We start from the raw sequence: 25,136 nt of genomic DNA on the forward strand, positions 1-25,136 counted from the left end.
GACGGGTAAAAAGCAATCCCACAAAAAACATTTTTTAAAAAACAGGTAAGAACTAAAGGGGATATTTACCAATATTCGTTATACTTGTTGCAACACAGAAGCATACATTTGTATCTGAATGCTTCATGTTTGCACCGAAAACACTAACAGACGAGAATACTGTCATAACAGACATAACACTGCCATAAGAACCGTTTTTTCACGCCGTGAAATACTTTGGTTGGTCCACTGGCACGTGCTGTGGAAACTTATTTTTTATGGGTGTGGCTATTTAGGGTCGAAGAGGCGGGGTGACTATGTAGACAGTAGGCTGCCGTACAGGGCAACATTAACAGTATAGTGTAAATATTTTAAATAGTTTTTTTTTTTTACATGATAACTGCACAGATTCCAGAATGGGAGATGACGGTGTCGTACCCAGGCTGGGTAACATGAAAGCTTTACTGGGATTAATCGCAGGAGCCGGCGCCTCGTACGGGCTTTACAAACTCGTGCGTAGCGGTAGCAAAAAATCAGAAATAAGTAAAAGAAGTATCGATAGAAGTAGTGAAAGTGGTTTCGAAAGTAAACCTCTTTCTAATATGGCTATACGGCCAGGAAGTTTGCTGGCCAAGGTGTCTGATATGAATATTATCAGTGGAACTGAAACAACGAGGGTCACAGATACCCCGCCAAGTAAGTATATACCATTCAGTTTGTTCTGAAGAAGAAAAGCTGGTTAGTGTCTTGATTCTTACAAATAATCGTAAATGTATTATTTGAAATAAGTGGTTTTTGTTTTGTATTGGAAACAGATATCTAGCTTGATCTGGAGCTTCCACAGTGAGTGTAGTCAGGTACAAAGTAGAGTTTAAATGGAATATGTTGACAGCTGGCTAACTAGCTAGGTGCTAGTAGGCCATATAACGTAAACGTTACCGCCGACACACAAAACGTATCATACGAGATGTTCTCCCAAGAGCACAACGAAAATAGATTATTAGTTTGCGTATGTCCGATTCGTGACTTATTATTATTATTATTATTATTATTTTCGCAAGGTGACGTTCTCTCAAAGTCCCCTGGTAGCCTGGAGCCACGACATATTGGTATGCTTCTTTACCTTCTACAGAACACCCCTAACCCGTCCGAAAGAAGACAAGTGCTCCTAACGTTAGGGAATGCTGCCGCGTTTACAGTAAACCAGGTCAGTGCTCTGTTCTTGAGTGGAATGCAAGCTCGTTAGCTGTTTTGATGCGGGAGTGAATCTGTATTATTAAGGTCATGATGAGCAGTTTTTAGAAATTGATACAGACGGAAACTTGGCAGACCAGACCACAACACTTGTGTTCCTTTGCTTCTTGTTTCATCTGGTTCAGTTGCTTTCTGCACAAAATGCACCTGTTTTTTCTGCATGTCTCCTTGCACTTTTTAGGATCTTGTACGTGAATCTGGAGGGCTTCACGTTATTGCGGGTTTCCTCCCAGATCCATCGCCTGATGTCAGAGTGCAAACTCTGAATGCACTGAATAACTTGTCCATGAATGTCAGAAATCAAGAGCAGTTAAAGGTACTGCACATATGAAGTAAGGCATTTAAATAAAACTGCACTCACCCCTCATTTTCTTATGTTTCTGAGTGTTTTTTTTTTCTTTTCAGATATATGTCCCACAGGTGTTGGAGTTGATAGAAATGTCACCTGTGAACTCTGAAATCCAGTTGGCAGCACTGAGGTTACTGACTAATCTGTCAGTCACAGATATTCACCAACATTTGATGAAAAACGCCACTAAACTCTTTTTGTCGTTGCTTGTAGTGAGCAATGAGATATTGCAGGTAACTCTCTGTATAACGTGGGTGCCTTAAATACATTTAGATGCATATTCTTCTTTAAACAAATGTGTTCATGAATCAATGCATGATTTACATTGTTATGTAGAAGTTTTACAGTACATGCTGTGTGTTGTATTGTATTTACATATCATGGTCTTTCCCCTGCAGATTCAGGTTTTGAAGGTCCTGGTCAATTTATCCTCCAATCCAGACATGATGGATGACATTGTACAAGCTCAGGTAAAATAAATAAGTGTTAAGCATGTTTCTTGATGTTTTATGTTTCCTTAAAACTTCTGTTTGACCTGTCCAGTGTGCTTGTCCTCTCTTGTGTTTTGATATGACAGTTGCAGGGGTGTAAGTGTATGTGCTCTGTATAGAATGGGTGTCATAAGCATTTCAGTGTGATGTCAGCGATGATCTCCCTCATAGGCTTGTTCTTGTCTGTTCTGTCACGTGAGAATGAATTCAGTGGATGGTCTAAGTACTTGACTCATATTATACACAAATGCTGTGTCATCAGGGCAGTTTTATAAAGCAGGTGCAATCTGACCTTCTGTTTGATGTTATTGATACCTCCATTTGTTGTTATTCTGGTCCATTAAGCTGTCCTCAGCTAAAGGTTAATAATACAATGACCTGAATATTATATACGTTGCGTTTTATTCAGTACAAATGCCAAGGTCAATATACGGTCATCCACTTCTGAATACCCTGGGAAAATGGATTTCATTTCCAGAATTAATTCCCTAAATGTAGATTTACTGGAGATGACACCAGTAACAGAGCTGGTCTAAGTTGTAAAATGACTTTCTCTCAGTGGTCCTTAATTAGCCAGAGCTGAATCTGTTTGATGTTTGTTTGGCAGGCCCCAGCTTCGTTGGTCCTGCTTTTCGACTGCTGCACGAACACCCCTGTACTTCTTCGCCTCTTCACCTTCATCGGGAACCTCCGTGCGTGGAGGCCCTCTGCGCAGGTGGCCGAGGCTCTGCGGAGGAGGTCAGACTCCCTCTACTGTGTTCTTCTGGATGAGTCTTCTCAGCTCCATAGCAGGCTGCCTGCCCTGCTCTCACACCCCGACAGCGAGGTCAAAGCGCAGGTGGCAAAGCTTCTCACGTAATCCTTATGCCAGGGCCTCAGTCGTGCCTTCAAGTGCCAAAACCCCAGGCTGCCTCCAGTGTCAAATGTCCTTCTCTTCATTCTCTGTCTCCAGCCCAACGAGACACGGGCCCTGTGTTTTGACCTTTTGTCCCCCTCAGGCATTTTTAGAAAGCAAGACTTGTCTGCAAGTCCCACACAAAAAAAATGCGGAGCCTTGTCTAGGTCTTATATAAATGACTCAAAGTCCCACTGCCAAAACCTTTGTAGCCAGGTAAAGGAACGTTTTGATCTCAGCAGGTATTCGTTTCCTACGACACTTAAAGTGCTTCTCTCTGGACAGGATGCTCCGCCCCCCTTAGATTGCTATTGGACATCTCTGTAGCCATTCGTTTGCATTGCCTCTGACAGTGATGGGTCATGTTACACTTTCTTTGTTCTTGTTTGTTTTTTGTTTTGTGTTTTTTTTTTTTTTCCAAGATGAATTGCTGACTTTGACTGCATGAAACTGGGAACAGATGTCTGAATTGCCTGAACTGTTTGGTGATGTGTTGTTGTTTATTGCATGTCACATGTTTTTCGGGAACGTTTTTTGTTGCTTTTTAAATGGTCCATAAATGCATCAGGACACATGAAATATTTGACATCTGTTTAGAGGCAAGAATCATTCAAATCCAGGACAATGACTGTGTGGCCATCTTCACAGATTTCTGCTTTTTTGTTTACTTTTGTGTTCCTCTGTTCTTGACTCAAATTATCAAAGGAGCATTCAGCTACTAATGGTGAAGAGCTCTCAGTCTAAGAGGCCAGTTTAGATAAAGTAGTTTACTTTTATGCAAAGAATAACCTTTTATGTACTAAATATTGCCATGGTAATCCAATAATTATGTATATTTATTACAATTAAGTTATTTTCTTTTCAGCCTTGTTTTTTTTTGGTAAATTTGGAATGCAAACCATTTATTTGCTGTGAACTAATAAATGTATTTTTTCATTTCAAATGATTCTTTTGTCATGTTTTTGTATTTTTAAGAACATCTTGTAGAGAGCACACAGACAGTGGCATGACACATTTAAAAGCATCAGTAGTGATGGTGGTAAAATGTAATGGGACTATTTCTCCAATGACTAACACCATTTAATAAATACTTTGATAAGATTCAAGATTCAAGAGTTCTATTGTCATGTGCACAGCAAAACAGGAAGTTACACTGTACAATGAAATTCTTACTTTGCTAATCCTCCGTTACCAGACAGGTATGAATAAAAAGAATATATACATAAAATCTAATGTTAGTCCAAGACATTAATTTTATAATGATCGTAAAATAGCATGTTAAAAGGTTAAATGCATTTTGTTAATAACTAAAATACAACTAGTATTGTTAGAACCTACACACATTAAGACAGTTCCATTAAACTGGTTTAATAGTACATTGCATCACCTCAGGTCACTGCTTGTTTGTTGCTGCAGTGTTCCTACAAAATATCAAACATGCATGTCAATCAGTCATTACAACAGGAGCTAAATGATGTGCTGCGTCTTGTTTTTCTGCTGGGTCCTAGTGACCCCCTAATTACATTCTCAATGGGAAATTAAGCGATTAAAAACAGCAATTAAAAAAAAGGAGTGGACTGATCAGTTAGCTGTATACAAGCACACTACTAGGCATTAGGACGGACCTGTTACCACTGGAATGGGATCAATATCGTGAAAACTGCAAGAGTAGAAGCACAAGCTTGCTGCAGGTGATTTTGTTTCAGTTCATCTGGTTGCCTTTTCACTCTCCATTAAGTAGTGTAATTGTTCTTTACGTACACTTTTCTGCAGTTGTGGTTACAGACTCCACCTCACTACACTTGTATTTTTAGTGCAGTTAATTTGCCAAAAAAGTGACAAAACACACAATAAACAAATTTAAACATGAATTTGACTGACAGCTTTATTATTATTGTGTTACAATTTTCTATAGATGTCGCGATAATATTGTTATCTTGAATTCTTTTGGCCACGATAATCGTGTAGTGAAAATCTGATGTCATGACAGCCCTAAATATATATATATATATATATACAAATCTTACCACTCACCTGGTGACATAGCATGGTGCCAGCTATGCGAGCGACAAGGGATCTGTTGATGCTAGTGCAGCTAGCACAAGCAAGGACAGGCAATACAAAGAAAGATATTAAACACTTTATCCAGCCACAACTTAGCCACAACTCGGCAAGGTCTAAGGTAACCACGGTATAACCTGTTTTATTGCTGAGGACTTAAAATGTTTGCTGATACAGTAAATCTTTTTTGTCTGTGTCTATTGGAAAAGTAATAAACACAGTGAAATGTAATTCTGAAATGACTTGTCTTCCATTTTTTCCCCGTGCCATAAAGTAACAAAAATACGTGGGATTCCCTGGTCTTTTATGAAATATATCTACTTAAAGGGAAGCAATGTCACTTTTATAGAATCGGCTTATCTTATGGAATATGAATGTCTACATTATATAGATATATCTATACACACACACACACACACACACAGATTCAAATTCTCACAAATTCTCACTTCTCAAATTCTCTTGAGGGATACAGAGTCCGGATACAAAGGATACAGACTCCACACACACCAAAGACACTTGTCACAGAGGAAAATCAACCTGTTTCAGCAAGAACTTTTTAAAAAGGGAGACATTTTATTTTAGCAAAGAATCATGTTCAATCATTCATGACACTATCCATTCATATCATTTATTTATGACATCCAGGTAGATAGAAGAGTGGCCTATAAAAACATGCAATCAGGAGTGGAGAGTGCAGGTTGTAGCATGCAGCGTCTCATGTCAAGAAAAGAGGGGCAATGTGAGTTGTACATCCCCTAAGGACAAATCTGATCACATGCATGATGTGGAGCTCTCTTCAATCGTATTCAGTGTCTTAGAGAAACAGATCAAAAAGCTTTGACCTCTGTCTCTCAGACTGCTGGTATTGTTTTAATTACTGATTACTGTATTTACAATAATGAATTAACAATGTGGATCTCTCACTCTCTCTTCTCTCTGTGCACATGTCACAGGATATTTAAATTAGAGCAGAGTAGTGCAGCCTAAAATTCATATCACAATGGCATTTCTGCTTTCAACAGTAATGGTATATACGCCACGTTTTTATATTTTGTTTGTTTGTCTGTTTGTTTTATACGATGTATGCAGACAGACACAAGCAATTTCAGTAAAAAGAAAGGCAGGAGACCAGAACGTCTTGTAAACAACAGATGGTGCAATCTGAAACCACTGAGCTGTCATACTGTTAAGGCAGAGATCCACGGTACAGATGTTACATATATACAGTATACACACATGACATGCCTACTAGTTTCCTTGGAAATTTTCTCAGTGTATACTTGTGGGTGTGTATGTTCTGCCTTTGGCTGACACAGATGCCTCCACATGACATCATCCCCTCAACCACCGTCAGACTTCAAACACACCACCCCCAGCTTTTTGTTGTGATATCTGGAGACTTTAAACACACCCCAATGGCATCCAGACTGACAGCCTTTGAATATTATGTTAAGTGTCCAACAAAGGACAATAAGACTCTGGATCTGCTGTTTATCAGTGTGAAGGACGAGTACAGCTCCACTGCTCTCCCTTTAATCAGAGGGTCAGACTGCAGCCTGGTTCACCTTGTCCCTGTGTATAACCTTATTGCAACAGCAACCAGTGGCTATTAGTGCATGTGGTACTGGTATCATGTGTATTGTGTAGATTATATACGCCATACTGCATGGCACCTATTATTATAAAGTATGTCTATTATTTGTTGTCTTTTACTCACTCTTCTCTCTGTCTCTATGGACATGTGTATGCTGCGGCACAGACAAAATTCCCCCTCGGGGATAAATGAAGTTTATTTTATCTTTTATCTTATCTTATCTTATCTTGTCTCATCTTATCTTTAAGTAAATTACAAATCATAGAAAATAATCATTTGTTTACAGTCCTTCAGAGGGGTATTCCAAGTATGTGGTCTAGTGACTAACCCCGCTAAATTAACTCAGAGTAAGCAGTGAGCCTCCTAATGGAAGAGGCCCATGGCTTTGTTTTGCTAGGAAACTCCCCTGTTTTCCATATGTTGTCATACAGAAAGCATGTGTGTTTACTTAAATGTTTATGTTGTCACATGTTTTTCTATTCATCTAACCTTAAGGCAGTTTTGCACAACTCACCCTCTGTTTTCATGGAATCACGCTGCCAGTTCACGAATAGTCTGTGTTTGAAAATGGGAAAGCACTTTTCCTTTTGTACTGGAATGATAGAGTAAAAACCCTAGGATAGAACAGATCTCTCCTGGTATGGGAATGATGCCACCCAGCCCTGGTTAACTTTCGAATGTAATGAAGATAGCAATTAGCTTTGTGTTTCAATCTAGTAATCACCATTCAAATGTCATATCTGGTTAAATTTGTGATGGTCAATCATCTCTGTGCCATAACAAAGACTTGAAACATCACACTTTGGAAGCCTGTTTGTCATAATCATAACAGAAGCTACCACTTTTAGTTCTAACCTGAACTTTTGCATATTCCACAGTTGTGATGGCATCCAAAGGAAGCCTACGTATGCAGACACCACCTGTTGTTTGTTTATTTTTTCAACAAGGGAATAAGCAAACTGTAATGAAAATAGGGAATTAAGAACTTGTGTGTTTATCATAATTTTCACCAAAGTCACCCAAAGAGAGAACCTACAAGATACTGTAGTTCTGCCTTCACTTTCATTTTCACCCATCTTCTATTTTACTTACTCCCATTCTGTCTACCTTACAGCTGTGCAAGTTATTGAAATAACATACCCACTAACCTTAAACTGCACTATTTAAAAAAAAACTCTCCTTATATGCACATATCTCCTTGAATCTTTCCTCTCTTCTGAATAACTGTAATTGAATAATTGTAGCATTAGACAGCCGACAGAACTCAACCATATCTGACTCTGAGACTCTGCCTGGTGACGGATCCACAGGTTTGTGACAAACAGGTGGGATGGTTTAGCATCCCATACTGAACTTTATTGTTGGTCTGAGAACCGCTGTACTGAATTAGGAAGATTAGCATCGTGACAGTAAAACACAGAGAATTTTTTAATTTTTGGATGAGAAAATGAATTTGTGGCTAGGAAGGCTAACCTCGATGCAATACGTAAGCAGTATACCTGCCAACATACGAGTTTTTTTCGGCCGGCTGGGGCGGGAGGCGGGGGTGTGTATAGTAAATAAATAAGTAAATATATCACCAGATTTATTTATATTGTTGTTTATATTTATTCATTTATTATTCTCATAAAGATTTTCTGCTGTGCCCACATTGCAGACTGACATGTCTATGAACTTGGTAACAACCTCAAGACTGTTCTCATCATAGACTCTTGCCAGTATAAGTTCCTTGTCATTCTGGATGTTGTTTGACTCATCACACAGTAATCCAAATGGCTTTGTCTGGCAGATGTTTTTGACCTTACCATCAAGCTCTGGGGCAATGGCACCTACAACATTTAAAAATATAAGTTACGTGTCCTGTTGTATTGTATTTGATTTAAATGGTTTGTTTCAATAACTACAGCTGTAGTTTCATTAAACAAAAACTGCCCTGCATAAATCAAGCACATTTACATTAATTTAATGATCACACAATACGGGCTATGCACATAGACGAGTGCTATTTCTTTCTGACAATATCAGTACAGTGAAAATGTAGGCAACCACACAATTGGTGTGAAAAGGGTCTAATCGTAACAATAGCCAGATAAACTTACCTTTGAGAAGTTGAGTTGTTTTTGTCCTTCCCGAAGAATATTTCCTGGCTATCGCGGAATCAGGGAACATGCCTGTCACACTAGAACTATGCCCATTTCTATCGTACTCTTCCATAATCAGAGATTTCTTCAAAATGAGAAGGAGTACTCTTGGCCTTGTTGACTGGGATGGCATCCATTGGAGGTCAGCGGTTATTCCCACACCACCCAGACGGACAGCTGAAGTTGTGGAGTTTATGTCATGGAGGTCAGAACAGGGACATGAACTGAAAGAATACTCTTATTTGTATAGTTTAAAATGTATCACTGATGTTGACAGCCTATAGATGTCCTCCACACCAAGTCAGCATGAAAAGAAAGGAAGACAGACCAAAGTGCAATGCAATGGGCACTTCAAAAGAATATTTTCATTTCTTTTTACCTGGACTCCACATATCTAAAATTACCAATATTTTCCTACAGATGGGTGCCACCATTCTGAGGTTGTTTCCAGAAGGCCCTGCAGACATTGCCATCCCTTCTGAGAAAAAGGCCATTGCTGAGCTGAGGCAGGGAATGGACATAATACTTAGCCCTGGTAATACCTAATAATTAATGGTCAATGGATATGGTAGTCACTAAGCTTTCACTTGTCTTTCAATGTGTTTCTTTTTTGTTTGTTTTATTTGAGAGTCCCTAGGAGACGTAAGTCACACGTGTGGAAAGAGGGTGAATGACTTGTTACACCTTACTGGATGGTATTTTTACCGTACCAACTGCTTTTTTTTTGTTCTTGGAATGTACTCAAAAGTACTGAATACAAATAGCACATTACATGTTGATATGACAGAGAGCAAACTTACAGAAACGTTTCTCATATGGTCAGTGCAGGTGATGCGTATACATGATGCATGTGCCTTTCACAGATACAGTGTGACAGATGTGGAGCTTCCTTTCATCTGAAATGCCTGCAGTGGAACGACTCCAGCACATTTGAAAAGCAATGGCTTTGTCCTTTTTGAAGGAACAAGAATTGAGAGACATCTGTGCAACTCCTATAATTTCTTTAAAACTTTTAGATGTTCTGTTAATTGATTTCCTGTGAGTTTGTATGTTCGACAACTTTTGGAACTGACAGTGAAATGTGGATTTTTGAATCTGTATTCACGAATTGTTGACAGCCATCAAACCTGTTTTTTGTAGTATCAGTTTTCTGAAACTAATAAAAACTTGTATTTAAGTGTTTTATTTTATCACTAGTAGGGTATTCTTGACATATACGATGAAATGAAATGTCTACACTCTTTGGTTAGCTACTAGGGCTAGGCCTCACCTTTGAAATTGACCCAAAAATGCGTTTTAAGTGTTCATTTCATCAATACCACGGTGGTATTGACATATAACATGAAATGAATCTTCTATATCCTTCAATTGGTAACCAGGACTAGGCCTGACCTTCTAAGTTAACCCCAAAAGTGCTTTTTTGACATGTTATCTCTTTTCACAAATGTCCGGGGACTTTCACAACTGCATTTATATATTTATTTCATCAGTACAAGGGTAGTATTGACATTTAAGTTGAAATGAAATATCTACATCCTTTTGTTGGTCACTAGAGCCGTTTTCACATATGCACTATGGACTATGACTGCAGAATCAGGTTTGCCTTATGTCCGAAGTTGCCCTTTTTAGTCCGAGTCAGATGCTTTCACACATACTCAAAATACTCCGTTTGGTTTAGGAGGGGGATGGTGCCTAGGTAGAACCTGCAGAAGGCGGGACGTGACGCAAAAAGTACTCTGCGAAAATCACAGTGTTTTGTTTCCAACAAATGGAAAAAAAAGCGGACGAGGCTACCGACTTTTGTCTGACAATTTCGGTGTTGGCCCTTATCAACAGGAGTTCTCGAATCCCATCATCTTTCCAGTTAGACATTTTCGTTGGCGTCTTCATGTAAATGACCCTTCTTCTTCACCCTCAGATGTTTGTATTCTTCCGGTTTCATGCAAGTCGCATGTTAGAAACGGCATCAACACGTCCACTTGCTCGCTGTGCATACTCCAGAGTATAACCCACTCTATTCACACATAGACTCAAACGAAGAGAAAATGGAGTTTGTACTAGGGGGCTGGTAGAGTAGTCAGTTTAGAATCCGAGTCGACTGATTCGTACATTTTTGTTCACACATACAGCCCCTCCAGTTAGAATCCCGATTATTTAAGGGTTGCAGTGCATGTGTGAAAGGGGCTTAGGACTAGGCCTTACCTTTACAACTAACCCCAAAACCACTTTGTTTACATGTTAATGTGATTTCACAAATTTCTGAGAACTTTCACAACTGTATTTGTTTATTTTAGGGTGTTACTAACATATAAGATGAAATGAAATGTCTACATCCTTTTGTTGGTCACCAGGACTAGGCCTGACCTTCACAACCAACCCCAAAAACACTTTGTTCACATGTTATGATTTCACAAATTTCTGAGAAGTTTAAAAACTGTATTTATATGTTAATTTCATCAATACCATGGTGTTATTGATATTTAAGATGAAATGAAATGTGCACATTCGTTAGTCACTAGGACCAGACCAGACCTTTGAAGTTGTACCAGACTCATTAGATATATATTCCGATTTCACAATTTTTGGGGAAATTTCACAGTCATAGTTTTATGGTTATTCTATCGATACTAGTATCATACTTTTACGGTCATTCCATCGATACTAGTAAGTTATTGAAATCTAAGTTGAAAGAAAATGTCTAGATGCCTGGATGGTCACTAAAACTAGGTCGAACCTTTGAACAGAAAGGTCCCAAAATGTGTTTTCAGTTATTGTTATAATTCAGAAGAGCAAATCATGAGTAATACTTCAATACTGTTTAAAGAAAAACTGAACATAAAATATAAATATTAAGAATTTGTTGACCATACCTGGCCTTACACTTCACCAATATTCTAATTTCAGTACACAAATTACCCTTCAGTATGCATGAACTTTGGAGAGACTTTCATTTTGAAATGCCGTCTATGTGCAAGACGAACGGTGGAATGAACAGTAGGATGCAACAATGTGCCTTAAATTGTTATTCATTCACATTTAATGTCATGTTTGAACACTACTTATAATTTCACAACTGAATACAAGGCAGGATAACATAATGTCTAAGTAGTTTTTTATATAACTTTTAATGAGATAGAGAGTTAACGTCACTGAGCTAGTGAAGCCAGTAACTGTTTTCACACTCTCAAGCTCCTTTTACCATCTTACAATCGGCACAATTTCTCATTCCCACAGAATACGACTCTTTTAATGAGCTTACTTACTGCCGACATCAAAATACATTGTAGGTATTTATGAAGAGTAACCTATGTTACCCCATCTATGTGCCAAACATTTTGATGATTTTATTAAAGACACCTGTGTGAGTAAGACTTCTACAACCAAAGGCAACAGTACTATTTTAAATCCTGATAAAGAGGCTACAATCGCTCATTCATTCATTTTCTAAGCGGCTTATCCTATCTAGGGTTGCGGGGGGCCAGGAGCCTGTCCCAGCACTCACTGGGCGAAAGGTGGGGAGACACCCTGGACAGGTCGCCAGTCCATTGCAGAGCAAGGGGCTACATGCTTCATGTAAATTTAATAAACAAATTCCATGAATATACACTTAGTCCGTGTCCAATTTTCATTCTGTAGTTCTTCCCCTACCACTTTTCAAATTGCATTCTCCTGGTCTATTTCCCTTTTAAATTTGCTCAGTGTCTTCATTTCTTCTTTTTAGTCTGAGTAGAGTTAGCTCGTGTAACTGTCGAGCAGGTCCATTTTAACATTTTTCAGCCATTCAAATTTTGCCTGTTTGTTTTCTCTCTGCTCCTGTTCTTCTCTCTTCTTTTCCTTCATATTGTCTCTTTTGTTATGTGCCCCGTCCTTTTTTTTCCCCTTTTCCTCCTTTTTCTGAATTGGTGGTGAGATGGAGGCAGAGCGTGCTGAAGACTGCTGATTGACTGCAGCCAACTCTGATTATGGACTTGACCTATGCTTGCTGCCATGGTGCTCCTTTTTTGTTTGTTTGTCTTTTGCTTACTCCATGTCACCCTGGAAGTTCTACCTAACTTTGTTACCTTAGTTTTGTTAAACATGTACGTTGTATTTTTGCCTTTTTTCTAACCTTTGTAATTTTATTTTCATTGTTTTGTTTTGATTTTGGCACCCCAGCAGGATGGTGTTTAGATAGTCAGAATAGTTAAGGCAGAGGTCTGAAGACATTCCTTTCTAACTTGTTGTGTAATGAGTATGGGAGTTAGGGAAGTTTGTTACAAACAAGGTAGAGGCAGAGTATGTAGCTCTTCTGTCCTCTTAATGTTGTTTTACCCAGGGGTTGGTTTAGACTGATTTAAAAAGAATGTGGCGACGTAATAAAACAGTTTTGCACTGCAATGTGACTTTGCACTTTCTTCCTTGCTTTTGACAGCTTATTATTATATTTTGACACTTGATTTGGGCCACAACACTATACTTTTGCCTTTTTTCTTTTTCGCTTTTTTTCTCCCTCGAATGTCAATTTAAATGGAACGAGGGTGACCTAGCTTACATGCTGATCATTTGCTGTAAACTACCTAATGTTCGTCTACATGAGAGTGAAAATTTAGCATGAAGAGACTCCAGTTGGTTTGTAGGAAAGAAATACAGGTGTTGAACATAGCCAGCGAATTAGCTAACACTAATATGGTATTCGAAATAGAGGTCTGTGGCAGAGATCTCACCCCTCAAGACAGTCAGTTTTGTAAACTGTGCATTTGTATAGCCTTACTAGTGTTTCAGAGAGGTATTGAAGAGGTTTTCAAAAATATTACTTTGAATTTACTGATGCCCTGCTGCCTCTCGAGGCTAAATGATGCTCCGTGAACTGCTCATCTCCCTAATAAACTTGCTTCTCAGAATCTTGGCTTACCCTCCTTTCTTCATCTTCACAAGCTTGCAAGCAGTAAGTAAAGCTTCCCTTTATTGCTTAACAGCATCCCCGTGTTCGACATCGTGAGACATTTTGAATTTGCAAATCGTCTATGTTTTGACACCTGGGTAATGCTGACGTGAATTTGCTTTAGCCGAAGTCAGGCTAACGCTGAATGAGCACTGCTCACCTGGTGCTGCATATGTGCTGGACGCCCGCATCTGATTAATGCTCAGTGAGGCGCACTGCTTTGTAAGTGGCCCAGAGTTCATGAGAACAAGCCGGGAATCATTAAAAGAACAATTCCTGTGGTGAAGTACAGGACGCCACTGATTGGAATTAAATATGATACCTCTCCACGGCCTACAAATCTTTTTCTTAAAACCCGGAAGGGCTTGCGGTGGTCTCTTAGCTTGGACGTGGAGGCTCCAAAATACCTGCCCCAGCTCACTGGTGGTTGTGGGCGTTGGTAAAGTACCTGCCTCCCAGTGACCCAAGTCTGATTGTGGGCCAGTGGAAGGCACCCTTCAAATGCTTCCGTGGAACATGAAGGCACCTGGCAGCAAACGCCAGTGTGTGGGTGAGCGTGATTACCTTCTGTTAATGAGGCTTCAGCTGCCTCCATTTTTAACTTGCTCGGAGCGGCGTCAGACAGTAAGCAAAGTAAACAAACGTGAGATCTTGCATTGGCCGGGAATCGGACCCGGGTCTCCCGCGTGGCAGGCGAGAATTCTACCACTGAACCACCAATGCACGGGCGACGCTGTGGCGGTACCTCCAAAATCAGACTCCTTTAGCCGGTTGACCAGAGACGCCTTTCTGTGCTCCAATAAAAGCAGAATTCTCACCTGCCAGGCTGGAGATGCGGGTCCGATTCCTGACCGACACAAGATCGCGTGTTCACTTGCCGAAAGCTTCCCTTTATTGCTTAACAGCATCCCCGTGTTCAACGTCATGAGACTTAGGTTCAGCTTGCAAATCGTCTATGTTTTGACACCTGGGTAATGCTGACGCGAATTTGCTTTAGCCGAAGTCAGGCTAACGCTGAATGAGCACTGCTCACCTGGTGCTGCATATGTGCTGGACGCCCGCATCTGATTAATGCTCAGTGAGGCGCACTGCTTTGTAAGTGGCCCAGAGTTCATGAGAACAAGCCGGGAATCATTAAAAGAACAATTATTGTGGTGAAGTACAGGACGCCACTGATTGGAATTAAATATGATACCTCTCCACGGCCTACAAATCTTTTTCTTAAAACCCGGAAGGGCTTGCGGTGGTCTCTTAGCTTGGACGTGGAGGCTCCAAAATACCTGCCCCAGCTCACTGGTGGTTGTGGGCGTTGGTAAAGTACCTGCCTCCCAGTGACCCAAGTCTGATTGTGGGCCAGTGGAAGGCACCCTTCAAATGCTTCCGTGGAACATGAAGGCACCTGGCAGCAAACGCCAGTGTGTGGGTGAGCGTGATTACCTTCTGTTAATGAGGCTTCAGCTGCCTCCATTTTTAACTTGCTCGGAGCGGCGTCAGACAGTAAGCAAAGTAAACAAACGTGAGATCTTGCATTGGCCGGGAATCGGACCCGGGTCTCCCGCGTGGCAGGCGAGAATTCTACCACTGAACCACCAATGCACGGGCGCCGCTGTGGCGGTACCTCCAAAATCAGACTCCTTTAGCCGGTTGACCAGAGACGCCTTTCTGTGCTCCAATAAAAGCAGAATTCTCACCTGCCAGGCTGGAGATGCGGGTCCGATTCCTGACCGACACAAGATCGCGTGTTCACTTGCCGAAAGCTTCCCTTTATTGCTTAACAGCATCCCCGTGTTCAACGTCATGAGACTTAGTTTCAGCTTGCAAATCGTCTATGTTTTGACACCTGGGTAATGCTGACGCGAATTTGCTTTAGCCGAAGTCAGGCTAACGCTGAATGAGCACTGCTCACCTGGTGCTGCATATGTGCTGGACGCCCGCATCTGATTAATGCTCAGTGAGGCGCACTGCTTTGTAAGTGGCCCAGAGTTCATGAGAACAAGCCGGGAATCATTAAAAGAACAATTCCTGTGGTGAAGTACAGGACGCCACTGATTGGAATTAAATATGATACCTCTCCACGGCCTACAAATCTTTTTCTTAAAACCCGGAAGGGCTTGCGGTGGTCTCTTAGCTTGAACGTGGAGGCTCCAAAATACCTGCCCCAGCTCACTGGTGGTTGTGGGCGTTGGTAAAGTACCTGCCTCCCAGTGACCCAAGTCTGATTGTGGGCCAGTGGAAGGCACCCTTCAAATGCTTCCGTGGAACATGAAGGCACCTGGCAGCAAACGCCAGTGTGTGGGTGAGCGTGATTACCTTCTGTTAATGAGGCTTCAGCTGCCTCCATTTTTAACTTGCTCGGAGCGGCGTCAGACAGTAAGCAAAGTAAACAAACGCGAAATCTTGCATTGGCCGGGAATCGGACCCGGGTCTCCCGCGTGGCAGGCGAGAATTCTACCACTGAACCACCAATGCACGGGCGACGCTGTGGCGGTACCTCCAAAATCAGACTCCTTTAGCCGGTTGACCAGAGACGCCTTTCTGTGCTCCAATAAAAGCAGAATTCTCACCTGCCAGGCTGGAGATGCGGGTCCGATTCCTGACCGACACAAGATCGCGTGTTCACTTGCCGAAAGCTTCCCTTTATTGCTTAACAGCATCCCCGTGTTCAACATCATGAGACTTAGTTTCAGCTTGCAAATCGTCTATGTTTTGACACCTGGGTAATGCTGACGCGAATTTGCTTTAGCCGAAGTCAGGCTAACGCTGAATGAGCACTGCTCACCTGGTGCTGCATATGTGCTGGACGCCCGCATCTGATTAATGCTCAGTGAGGCGCACTGCTTTGTAAGTGGCCCAGAGTTCATGAGAACAAGCCGGGAATCATTAAAAGAACAATTCCTGTGGTGAAGTACAGGACGCCACTGATTGGAATTAAATATGATACCTCTCCACGGCCTACAAATCTTTTTCTTAAAACCCGGAAGGGCTTGCGGTGGTCTCTTAGCTTGAACGTGGAGGCTCCAAAATACCTGCCCCAGCTCACTGGTGGTTGTGGGCGTTGGTAAAGTACCTGCCTCCCAGTGACCCAAGTCTGATTGTGGGCCAGTGGAAGGCACCCTTCAAATGCTTCCGTGGAACATGAAGGCACCTGGCAGCAAACGCCAGTGTGTGGGTGAGCGTGATTACCTTCTGTTAATGAGGCTTCAGCTGCCTCCATTTTTAACTTGCTCGGAGCGGCGTCAGACAGTAAGCAAAGTAAACAAACGCGAAATCTTGCATTGGCCGGGAATCGGACCCGGGTCTCCCGCGTGGCAGGCGAGAATTCTACCACTGAACCACCAATGCACGGGCGCCGCTGTGGCGGTACCTCCAAAATCAGACTCCTTTAGCCGGTTGACCAGAGACGCCTTTCTGTGCTCCAATAAAAGCAGAATTCTCACCTGCCAGGCTGGAGATGCGGGTCCGATTCCTGACCGACACAAGATCGCGTGTTCACTTGCCGAAAGCTTCCCTTTATTGCTTAACAGCATCCCCGTGTTCAACATCATGAGACTTAGTTTCAGCTTGCAAATCGTCTATGTTTTGACACCTGGGTAATGCTGACGCGAATTTGCTTTAGCCGAAGTCAGGCTAACGCTGAATGAGCACTGCTCACCTGGTGCTGCATATGTGCTGGACGCCCGCATCTGATTAATGCTCAGTGAGGCGCACTGCTTTGTAAGTGGCCCAGAGTTCATGAGAACAAGCCGGGAATCATTAAAAGAACAATTCCTGTGGTGAAGTACAGGACGCCACTGATTGGAATTAAATATGATACCTCTCCACGGCCTACAAATCTTTTTCTTAAAACCCGGAAGGGCTTGCGGTGGTCTCTTAGCTTGAACGTGGAGGCTCCAAAATACCTGCCCCAGCTCACTGGTGGTTGTGGGCGTTGGTAAAGTACCTGCCTCCCAGTGACCCAAGTCTGATTGTGGGCCAGTGGAAGGCACCCTTCAAATGCTTCCGTGGAACATGAAGGCACCTGGCAGCAAACGCCAGTGTGTGGGTGAGCGTGATTACCTTCTGTTAATGAGGCTTCAGCTGCCTCCATTTTTAACTTGCTCGGAGCGGCGTCAGACAGTAAGCAAAGTAAACAAACGCGAAATCTTGCATTGGCCGGGAATCGGACCCGGGTCTCCCGCGTGGCAGGCGAGAATTCTACCACTGAACCACCAATGCACGGGCCCCGCTGTGGCGGTACCTCCAAAATCAGACTCCTTTAGCCGGTTGACCAGAGACGCCTTTCTGTGCTCCAATAAAAGCAGAATTCTCACCTGCCAGGCTGGAGATGCGGGTCCGATTCCTGACCGACACAAGATCGCGTGTTCACTTGCCGAAAGCTTCCCTTTATTGCTTAACAGCATCCCCGTGTTCAACATCATGAGACTTAGTTTCAGCTTGCAAATCGTCTATGTTTTGACACCTGGGTAATGCTGACGCGAATTTGCTTTAGCCGAAGTCAGGCTAACGCTGAATGAGCACTGCTCACCTGGTGCTGCATATGTGCTGGACGCCCGCATCTGATTAATGCTCAGTGAGGCGCACTGCTTTGTAAGTGGCCCAGAGTTCATGAGAACAAGCCGGGAATCATTAAAAGAACAATTCCTGTGGTGAAGTACAGGACGCCACTGATTGGAATTAAATATGATACCTCTCCACGGCCTACAAATCTTTTTCTTAAAACCCGGAAGGGCTTGCGGTGGTCTCTTAGCTTGAACGTGGAGGCTCCAAAATACCTGCCCCAGCTCACTGGTGGTTGTGGGCGTTGGTAAAGTACCTGCCTCCCAGTGACCCAAGTCTGATTGTGGGCCAGTGGAAGGCACCCTTCAAATGCTTCCGTGGAACATGAAGGCACCTGGCAGCAAACGCCAGTGTGTGGGTGAGCGTGATTACCTTCTGTTAATGAGGCTTCAGCTGCCTCCATTTTTAACTTGCTCGGAGCGGCGTCAGACAGTAAGCAAAGTAAACAAACGCGAAATCTTGCATTGGCCGGGAATCGGACCCGGGTCTCCCGCGTGGCAGGCGAGAATTCTACCACTGAACCACCAATGCACGGGCGACGCTGTGGCGGTACCTCCAAAATCAGACTCCTTTAGCCGGTTGACCAGAGACGCCTTTCTGTGCTCCAATAAAAGCAGAATTCTCACCTGCCAGGCTGGAGATGCGGGTCCGATTCCTGACCGACACAAGATCGCGTGTTCACTTGCCGAAAGCTTCCCTTTATTGCTTAACAGCATCCCCGTGTTCAACATCATGAGACTTAGTTTCAGCTTGCAAATCGTCTATGTTTTGACACCTGGGTAATGCTGACGCGAATTTGCTTTAGCCGAAGTCAGGCTAACGCTGAATGAGCACTGCTCACCTGGTGCTGCATATGTGCTGGACGCCCGCATCTGATTAATGCTCAGTGAGGCGCACTGCTTTGTAAGTGGCCCAGAGTTCATGAGAACAAGCCGGGAATCATTAAAAGAACAATTCCTGTGGTGAAGTACAGGACGCCACTGATTGGAATTAAATATGATACCTCTCCACGGCCTACAAATCTTTTTCTTAAAACCCGGAAGGGCTTGCGGTGGTCTCTTAGCTTGAACGTGGAGGCTCCAAAATACCTGCCCCAGCTCACTGGTGGTTGTGGGCGTTGGTAAAGTACCTGCCTCCCAGTGACCCAAGTCTGATTGTGGGCCAGTGGAAGGCACCCTTCAAATGCTTCCGTGGAACATGAAGGCACCTGGCAGCAAACGCCAGTGTGTGGGTGAGCGTGATTACCTTCTGTTAATGAGGCTTCAGCTGCCTCCATTTTTAACTTGCTCGGAGCGGCGTCAGACAGTAAGCAAAGTAAACAAACGCGAAATCTTGCATTGGCCGGGAATCGGACCCGGGTCTCCCGCGTGGCAGGCGAGAATTCTACCACTGAACCACCAATGCACGGGCGCCGCTGTGGCGGTACCTCCAAAATCAGACTCCTTTAGCCGGTTGACCAGAGACGCCTTTCTGTGCTCCAATAAAAGCAGAATTCTCACCTGCCAGGCTGGAGATGCGGGTCCGATTCCTGACCGACACAAGATCGCGTGTTCACTTGCCGAAAGCTTCCCTTTATTGCTTAACAGCATCCCCGTGTTCAACATCATGAGACTTAGTTTCAGCTTGCAAATCGTCTATGTTTTGACACCTGGGTAATGCTGACGCGAATTTGCTTTAGCCGAAGTCAGGCTAACGCTGAATGAGCACTGCTCACCTGGTGCTGCATATGTGCTGGACGCCCGCATCTGATTAATGCTCAGTGAGGCGCACTGCTTTGTAAGTGGCCCAGAGTTCATGAGAACAAGCCGGGAATCATTAAAAGAACAATTCCTGTGGTGAAGTACAGGACGCCACTGATTGGAATTAAATATGATACCTCTCCACGGCCTACAAATCTTTTTCTTAAAACCCGGAAGGGCTTGCGGTGGTCTCTTAGCTTGAACGTGGAGGCTCCAAAATACCTGCCCCAGCTCACTGGTGGTTGTGGGCGTTGGTAAAGTACCTGCCTCCCAGTGACCCAAGTCTGATTGTGGGCCAGTGGAAGGCACCCTTCAAATGCTTCCGTGGAACATGAAGGCACCTGGCAGCAAACGCCAGTGTGTGGGTGAGCGTGATTACCTTCTGTTAATGAGGCTTCAGCTGCCTCCATTTTTAACTTGCTCGGAGCGGCGTCAGACAGTAAGCAAAGTAAACAAACGCGAAATCTTGCATTGGCCGGGAATCGGACCCGGGTCTCCCGCGTGGCAGGCGAGAATTCTACCACTGAACCACCAATGCACGGGCGCCGCTGTGGCGGTACCTCCAAAATCAGACTCCTTTAGCCGGTTGACCAGAGACGCCTTTCTGTGCTCCAATAAAAGCAGAATTCTCACCTGCCAGGCTGGAGATGCGGGTCCGATTCCTGACCGACACAAGATCGCGTGTTCACTTGCCGAAAGCTTCCCTTTATTGCTTAACAGCATCCCCGTGTTCAACATCATGAGACTTAGTTTCAGCTTGCAAATCGTCTATGTTTTGACACCTGGGTAATGCTGACGCGAATTTGCTTTAGCCGAAGTCAGGCTAACGCTGAATGAGCACTGCTCACCTGGTGCTGCATATGTGCTGGACGCCCGCATCTGATTAATGCTCAGTGAGGCGCACTGCTTTGTAAGTGGCCCAGAGTTCATGAGAACAAGCCGGGAATCATTAAAAGAACAATTCCTGTGGTGAAGTACAGGACGCCACTGATTGGAATTAAATATGATACCTCTCCACGGCCTACAAATCTTTTTCTTAAAACCCGGAAGGGCTTGCGGTGGTCTCTTAGCTTGAACGTGGAGGCTCCAAAATACCTGCCCCAGCTCACTGGTGGTTGTGGGCGTTGGTAAAGTACCTGCCTCCCAGTGACCCAAGTCTGATTGTGGGCCAGTGGAAGGCACCCTTCAAATGCTTCCGTGGAACATGAAGGCACCTGGCAGCAAACGCCAGTGTGTGGGTGAGCGTGATTACCTTCTGTTAATGAGGCTTCAGCTGCCTCCATTTTTAACTTGCTCGGAGCGGCGTCAGACAGTAAGCAAAGTAAACAAACGCGAAATCTTGCATTGGCCGGGAATCGGACCCGGGTCTCCCGCGTGGCAGGCGAGAATTCTACCACTGAACCACCAATGCACGGGCGCCGCTGTGGCGGTACCTCCAAAATCAGACTCCTTTAGCCGGTTGACCAGAGACGCCTTTCTGTGCTCCAATAAAAGCAGAATTCTCACCTGCCAGGCTGGAGATGCGGGTCCGATTCCTGACCGACACAAGATCGCGTGTTCACTCGCCGAAAGCTTCCCTTTATTGCTTAACAGCATCCCCGTGTTCAACATCATGAGACTTAGTTTCAGCTTGCAAATCGTCTATGTTTTGACACCTGGGTAATGCTGACGCGAATTTGCTTTAGCCGAAGTCAGGCTAACGCTGAATGAGCACTGCTCACCTGGTGCTGCATATGTGCTGGACGCCCGCATCTGATTAATGCTCAGTGAGGCGCACTGCTTTGTAAGTGGCCCAGAGTTCATGAGAACAAGCCGGGAATCATTAAAAGAACAATTCCTGTGGTGAAGTACAGGACGCCACTGATTGGAATTAAATATGATACCTCTCCACGGCCTACAAATCTTTTTCTTAAAACCCGGAAGGGCTTGCGGTGGTCTCTTAGCTTGAACGTGGAGGCTCCAAAATACCTGCCCCAGCTCACTGGTGGTTGTGGGCGTTGGTAAAGTACCTGCCTCCCAGTGACCCAAGTCTGATTGTGGGCCAGTGGAAGGCACCCTTCAAATGCTTCCGTGGAACATGAAGGCACCTGGCAGCAAACGCCAGTGTGTGGGTGAGCGTGATTACCTTCTGTTAATGAGGCTTCAGCTGCCTCCATTTTTAACTTGCTCGGAGCGGCGTCAGACAGTAAGCAAAGTAAACAAACGCGAAATCTTGCATTGGCCGGGAATCGGACCCGGGTCTCCCGCGTGGCAGGCGAGAATTCTACCACTGAACCACCAATGCACGGGCGCCGCTGTGGCGGTACCTCCAAAATCAGACTCCTTTAGCCGGTTGACCAGAGACGCCTTTCTGTGCTCCAATAAAAGCAGAATTCTCACCTGCCAGGCTGGAGATGCGGGTCCGATTCCTGACCGACACAAGATCGCGTGTTCACTCGCCGAAAGCTTCCCTTTATTGCTTAACAGCATCCCCGTGTTCAACATCATGAGACTTAGTTTCAGCTTGCAAATCGTCTATGTTTTGACACCTGGGTAATGCTGACGCGAATTTGCTTTAGCCGAAGTCAGGCTAACGCTGAATGAGCACTGCTCACCTGGTGCTGCATATGTGCTGGACGCCCGCATCTGATTAATGCTCAGTGAGGCGCACTGCTTTGTAAGTGGCCCAGAGTTCATGAGAACAAGCCGGGAATCATTAAAAGAACAATTCCTGTGGTGAAGTACAGGACGCCACTGATTGGAATTAAATATGATACCTCTCCACGGCCTACAAATCTTTTTCTTAAAACCCGGAAGGGCTTGCGGTGGTCTCTTAGCTTGAACGTGGAGGCTCCAAAATACCTGCCCCAGCTCACTGGTGGTTGTGGGCGTTGGTAAAGTACCTGCCTCCCAGTGACCCAAGTCTGATTGTGGGCCAGTGGAAGGCACCCTTCAAATGCTTCCGTGGAACATGAAGGCACCTGGCAGCAAACGCCAGTGTGTGGGTGAGCGTGATTACCTTCTGTTAATGAGGCTTCAGCTGCCTCCATTTTTAACTTGCTCGGAGCGGCGTCAGACAGTAAGCAAAGTAAACAAACGCGAAATCTTGCATTGGCCGGGAATCGGACCCGGGTCTCCCGCGTGGCAGGCGAGAATTCTACCACTGAACCACCAATGCACGGGCGCCGCTGTGGCGGTACCTCCAAAATCAGACTCCTTTAGCCGGTTGACCAGAGACGCCTTTCTGTGCTCCAATAAAAGCAGAATTCTCACCTGCCAGGCTGGAGATGCGGGTCCGATTCCTGACCGACACAAGATCGCGTGTTCACTTGCCGAAAGCTTCCCTTTATTGCTTAACAGCATCCCCGTGTTCAACATCATGAGACTTAGTTTCAGCTTGCAAATCGTCTATGTTTTGACACCTGGGTAATGCTGACGCGAATTTGCTTTAGCCGAAGTCAGGCTAACGCTGAATGAGCACTGCTCACCTGGTGCTGCATATGTGCTGGACGCCCGCATCTGATTAATGCTCAGTGAGGCGCACTGCTTTGTAAGTGGCCCAGAGTTCATGAGAACAAGCCGGGAATCATTAAAAGAACAATTCCTGTGGTGAAGTACAGGACGCCACTGATTGGAATTAAATATGATACCTCTCCACGGCCTACAAATCTTTTTCTTAAAACCCGGAAGGGCTTGCGGTGGTCTCTTAGCTTGAACGTGGAGGCTCCAAAATACCTGCCCCAGCTCACTGGTGGTTGTGGGCGTTGGTAAAGTACCTGCCTCCCAGTGACCCAAGTCTGATTGTGGGCCAGTGGAAGGCACCCTTCAAATGCTTCCGTGGAACATGAAGGCACCTGGCAGCAAACGCCAGTGTGTGGGTGAGCGTGATTACCTTCTGTTAATGAGGCTTCAGCTGCCTCCATTTTTAACTTGCTCGGAGCGGCGTCAGACAGTAAGCAAAGTAAACAAACGCGAAATCTTGCATTGGCCGGGAATCGGACCCGGGTCTCCCGCGTGGCAGGCGAGAATTCTACCACTGAACCACCAATGCACGGGCGCCGCTGTGGCGGTACCTCCAAAATCAGACTCCTTTAGCCGGTTGACCAGAGACGCCTTTCTGTGCTCCAATAAAAGCAGAATTCTCACCTGCCAGGCTGGAGATGCGGGTCCGATTCCTGACCGACACAAGATCGCGTGTTCACTTGCCGAAAGCTTCCCTTTATTGCTTAACAGCATCCCCGTGTTCAACATCATGAGACTTAGTTTCAGCTTGCAAATCGTCTATGTTTTGACACCTGGGTAATGCTGACGCGAATTTGCTTTAGCCGAAGTCAGGCTAACGCTGAATGAGCACTGCTCACCTGGTGCTGCATATGTGCTGGACGCCCGCATCTGATTAATGCTCAGTGAGGCGCACTGCTTTGTAAGTGGCCCAGAGTTCATGAGAACAAGCCGGGAATCATTAAAAGAACAATTCCTGTGGTGAAGTACAGGACGCCACTGATTGGAATTAAATATGATACCTCTCCACGGCCTACAAATCTTTTTCTTAAAACCCGGAAGGGCTTGCGGTGGTCTCTTAGCTTGAACGTGGAGGCTCCAAAATACCTGCCCCAGCTCACTGGTGGTTGTGGGCGTTGGTAAAGTACCTGCCTCCCAGTGACCCAAGTCTGATTGTGGGCCAGTGGAAGGCACCCTTCAAATGCTTCCGTGGAACATGAAGGCACCTGGCAGCAAACGCCAGTGTGTGGGTGAGCGTGATTACCTTCTGTTAATGAGGCTTCAGCTGCCTCCATTTTTAACTTGCTCGGAGCGGCGTCAGACAGTAAGCAAAGTAAACAAACGCGAAATCTTGCATTGGCCGGGAATCGGACCCGGGTCTCCCGCGTGGCAGGCGAGAATTCTACCACTGAACCACCAATGCACGGGCGCCGCTGTGGCGGTACCTCCAAAATCAGACTCCTTTAGCCGGTTGACCAGAGACGCCTTTCTGTGCTCCAATAAAAGCAGAATTCTCACCTGCCAGGCTGGAGATGCGGGTCCGATTCCTGACCGACACAAGATCGCGTGTTCACTTGCCGAAAGCTTCCCTTTATTGCTTAACAGCATCCCCGTGTTCAACATCATGAGACTTAGTTTCAGCTTGCAAATCGTCTATGTTTTGACACCTGGG

General features: G+C 44.5%; 1 protein-coding gene and 13 non-coding genes across 14 annotated transcripts; 1 reads left to right on the plus strand and 13 right to left on the minus strand.

The window, feature by feature from the left end:
* The first annotated feature begins 374 nt into the window (after positions 1 to 374).
* Positions 375 to 3,852, plus strand: armc10 (armadillo repeat containing 10). The gene is made up of 6 exons (XM_030784997.1): positions 375 to 675; positions 1,041 to 1,186; positions 1,415 to 1,549; positions 1,639 to 1,815; positions 1,981 to 2,052; positions 2,681 to 3,852. The coding sequence occupies exons 1-6, from the start codon at positions 396 to 398 to the stop codon at positions 2,930 to 2,932; spliced, it is 1,062 nt and encodes a 353-aa protein (XP_030640857.1). The 5' UTR covers positions 375 to 395; the 3' UTR covers positions 2,933 to 3,852.
* A 10,488-nt stretch (positions 3,853 to 14,340) lies between these two features.
* Positions 14,341 to 14,411, minus strand: trnag-gcc (transfer RNA glycine (anticodon GCC)). Its single transcript has one exon. It is a non-coding gene; the product is annotated as a tRNA-Gly (tRNA).
* Positions 14,412 to 15,213: 802 nt separating this feature from the next.
* On the minus strand, positions 15,214 to 15,284 carry trnag-gcc (transfer RNA glycine (anticodon GCC)). The gene has a single exon. It is a non-coding gene; the product is annotated as a tRNA-Gly (tRNA).
* Positions 15,285 to 16,086: 802 nt separating this feature from the next.
* On the minus strand, positions 16,087 to 16,157 carry trnag-gcc (transfer RNA glycine (anticodon GCC)). Its single transcript has one exon. It is a non-coding gene; the product is annotated as a tRNA-Gly (tRNA).
* Positions 16,158 to 16,959: 802 nt separating this feature from the next.
* trnag-gcc (transfer RNA glycine (anticodon GCC)) lies at positions 16,960 to 17,030 on the minus strand. The gene has a single exon. It is a non-coding gene; the product is annotated as a tRNA-Gly (tRNA).
* Positions 17,031 to 17,832: 802 nt separating this feature from the next.
* On the minus strand, positions 17,833 to 17,903 carry trnag-gcc (transfer RNA glycine (anticodon GCC)). The gene has a single exon. It is a non-coding gene; the product is annotated as a tRNA-Gly (tRNA).
* An 802-nt stretch (positions 17,904 to 18,705) lies between these two features.
* trnag-gcc (transfer RNA glycine (anticodon GCC)) lies at positions 18,706 to 18,776 on the minus strand. Its single transcript has one exon. It is a non-coding gene; the product is annotated as a tRNA-Gly (tRNA).
* An 802-nt stretch (positions 18,777 to 19,578) lies between these two features.
* Positions 19,579 to 19,649, minus strand: trnag-gcc (transfer RNA glycine (anticodon GCC)). Its single transcript has one exon. It is a non-coding gene; the product is annotated as a tRNA-Gly (tRNA).
* An 802-nt stretch (positions 19,650 to 20,451) lies between these two features.
* trnag-gcc (transfer RNA glycine (anticodon GCC)) lies at positions 20,452 to 20,522 on the minus strand. The gene has a single exon. It is a non-coding gene; the product is annotated as a tRNA-Gly (tRNA).
* An 802-nt stretch (positions 20,523 to 21,324) lies between these two features.
* Positions 21,325 to 21,395, minus strand: trnag-gcc (transfer RNA glycine (anticodon GCC)). Its single transcript has one exon. It is a non-coding gene; the product is annotated as a tRNA-Gly (tRNA).
* Positions 21,396 to 22,197: 802 nt separating this feature from the next.
* Positions 22,198 to 22,268, minus strand: trnag-gcc (transfer RNA glycine (anticodon GCC)). Its single transcript has one exon. It is a non-coding gene; the product is annotated as a tRNA-Gly (tRNA).
* Positions 22,269 to 23,070: 802 nt separating this feature from the next.
* On the minus strand, positions 23,071 to 23,141 carry trnag-gcc (transfer RNA glycine (anticodon GCC)). The gene has a single exon. It is a non-coding gene; the product is annotated as a tRNA-Gly (tRNA).
* Positions 23,142 to 23,943: 802 nt separating this feature from the next.
* trnag-gcc (transfer RNA glycine (anticodon GCC)) lies at positions 23,944 to 24,014 on the minus strand. Its single transcript has one exon. It is a non-coding gene; the product is annotated as a tRNA-Gly (tRNA).
* Positions 24,015 to 24,816: 802 nt separating this feature from the next.
* On the minus strand, positions 24,817 to 24,887 carry trnag-gcc (transfer RNA glycine (anticodon GCC)). The gene has a single exon. It is a non-coding gene; the product is annotated as a tRNA-Gly (tRNA).
* Between the last annotated feature and the right edge of the window lie 249 nt (positions 24,888 to 25,136).

Source organism: Chanos chanos, chromosome 1 (assembly GCF_902362185.1).
Source record: "Chanos chanos chromosome 1, fChaCha1.1, whole genome shotgun sequence".
NCBI classification, from domain to species: Eukaryota; Metazoa; Chordata; class Actinopteri; order Gonorynchiformes; family Chanidae; genus Chanos; species Chanos chanos.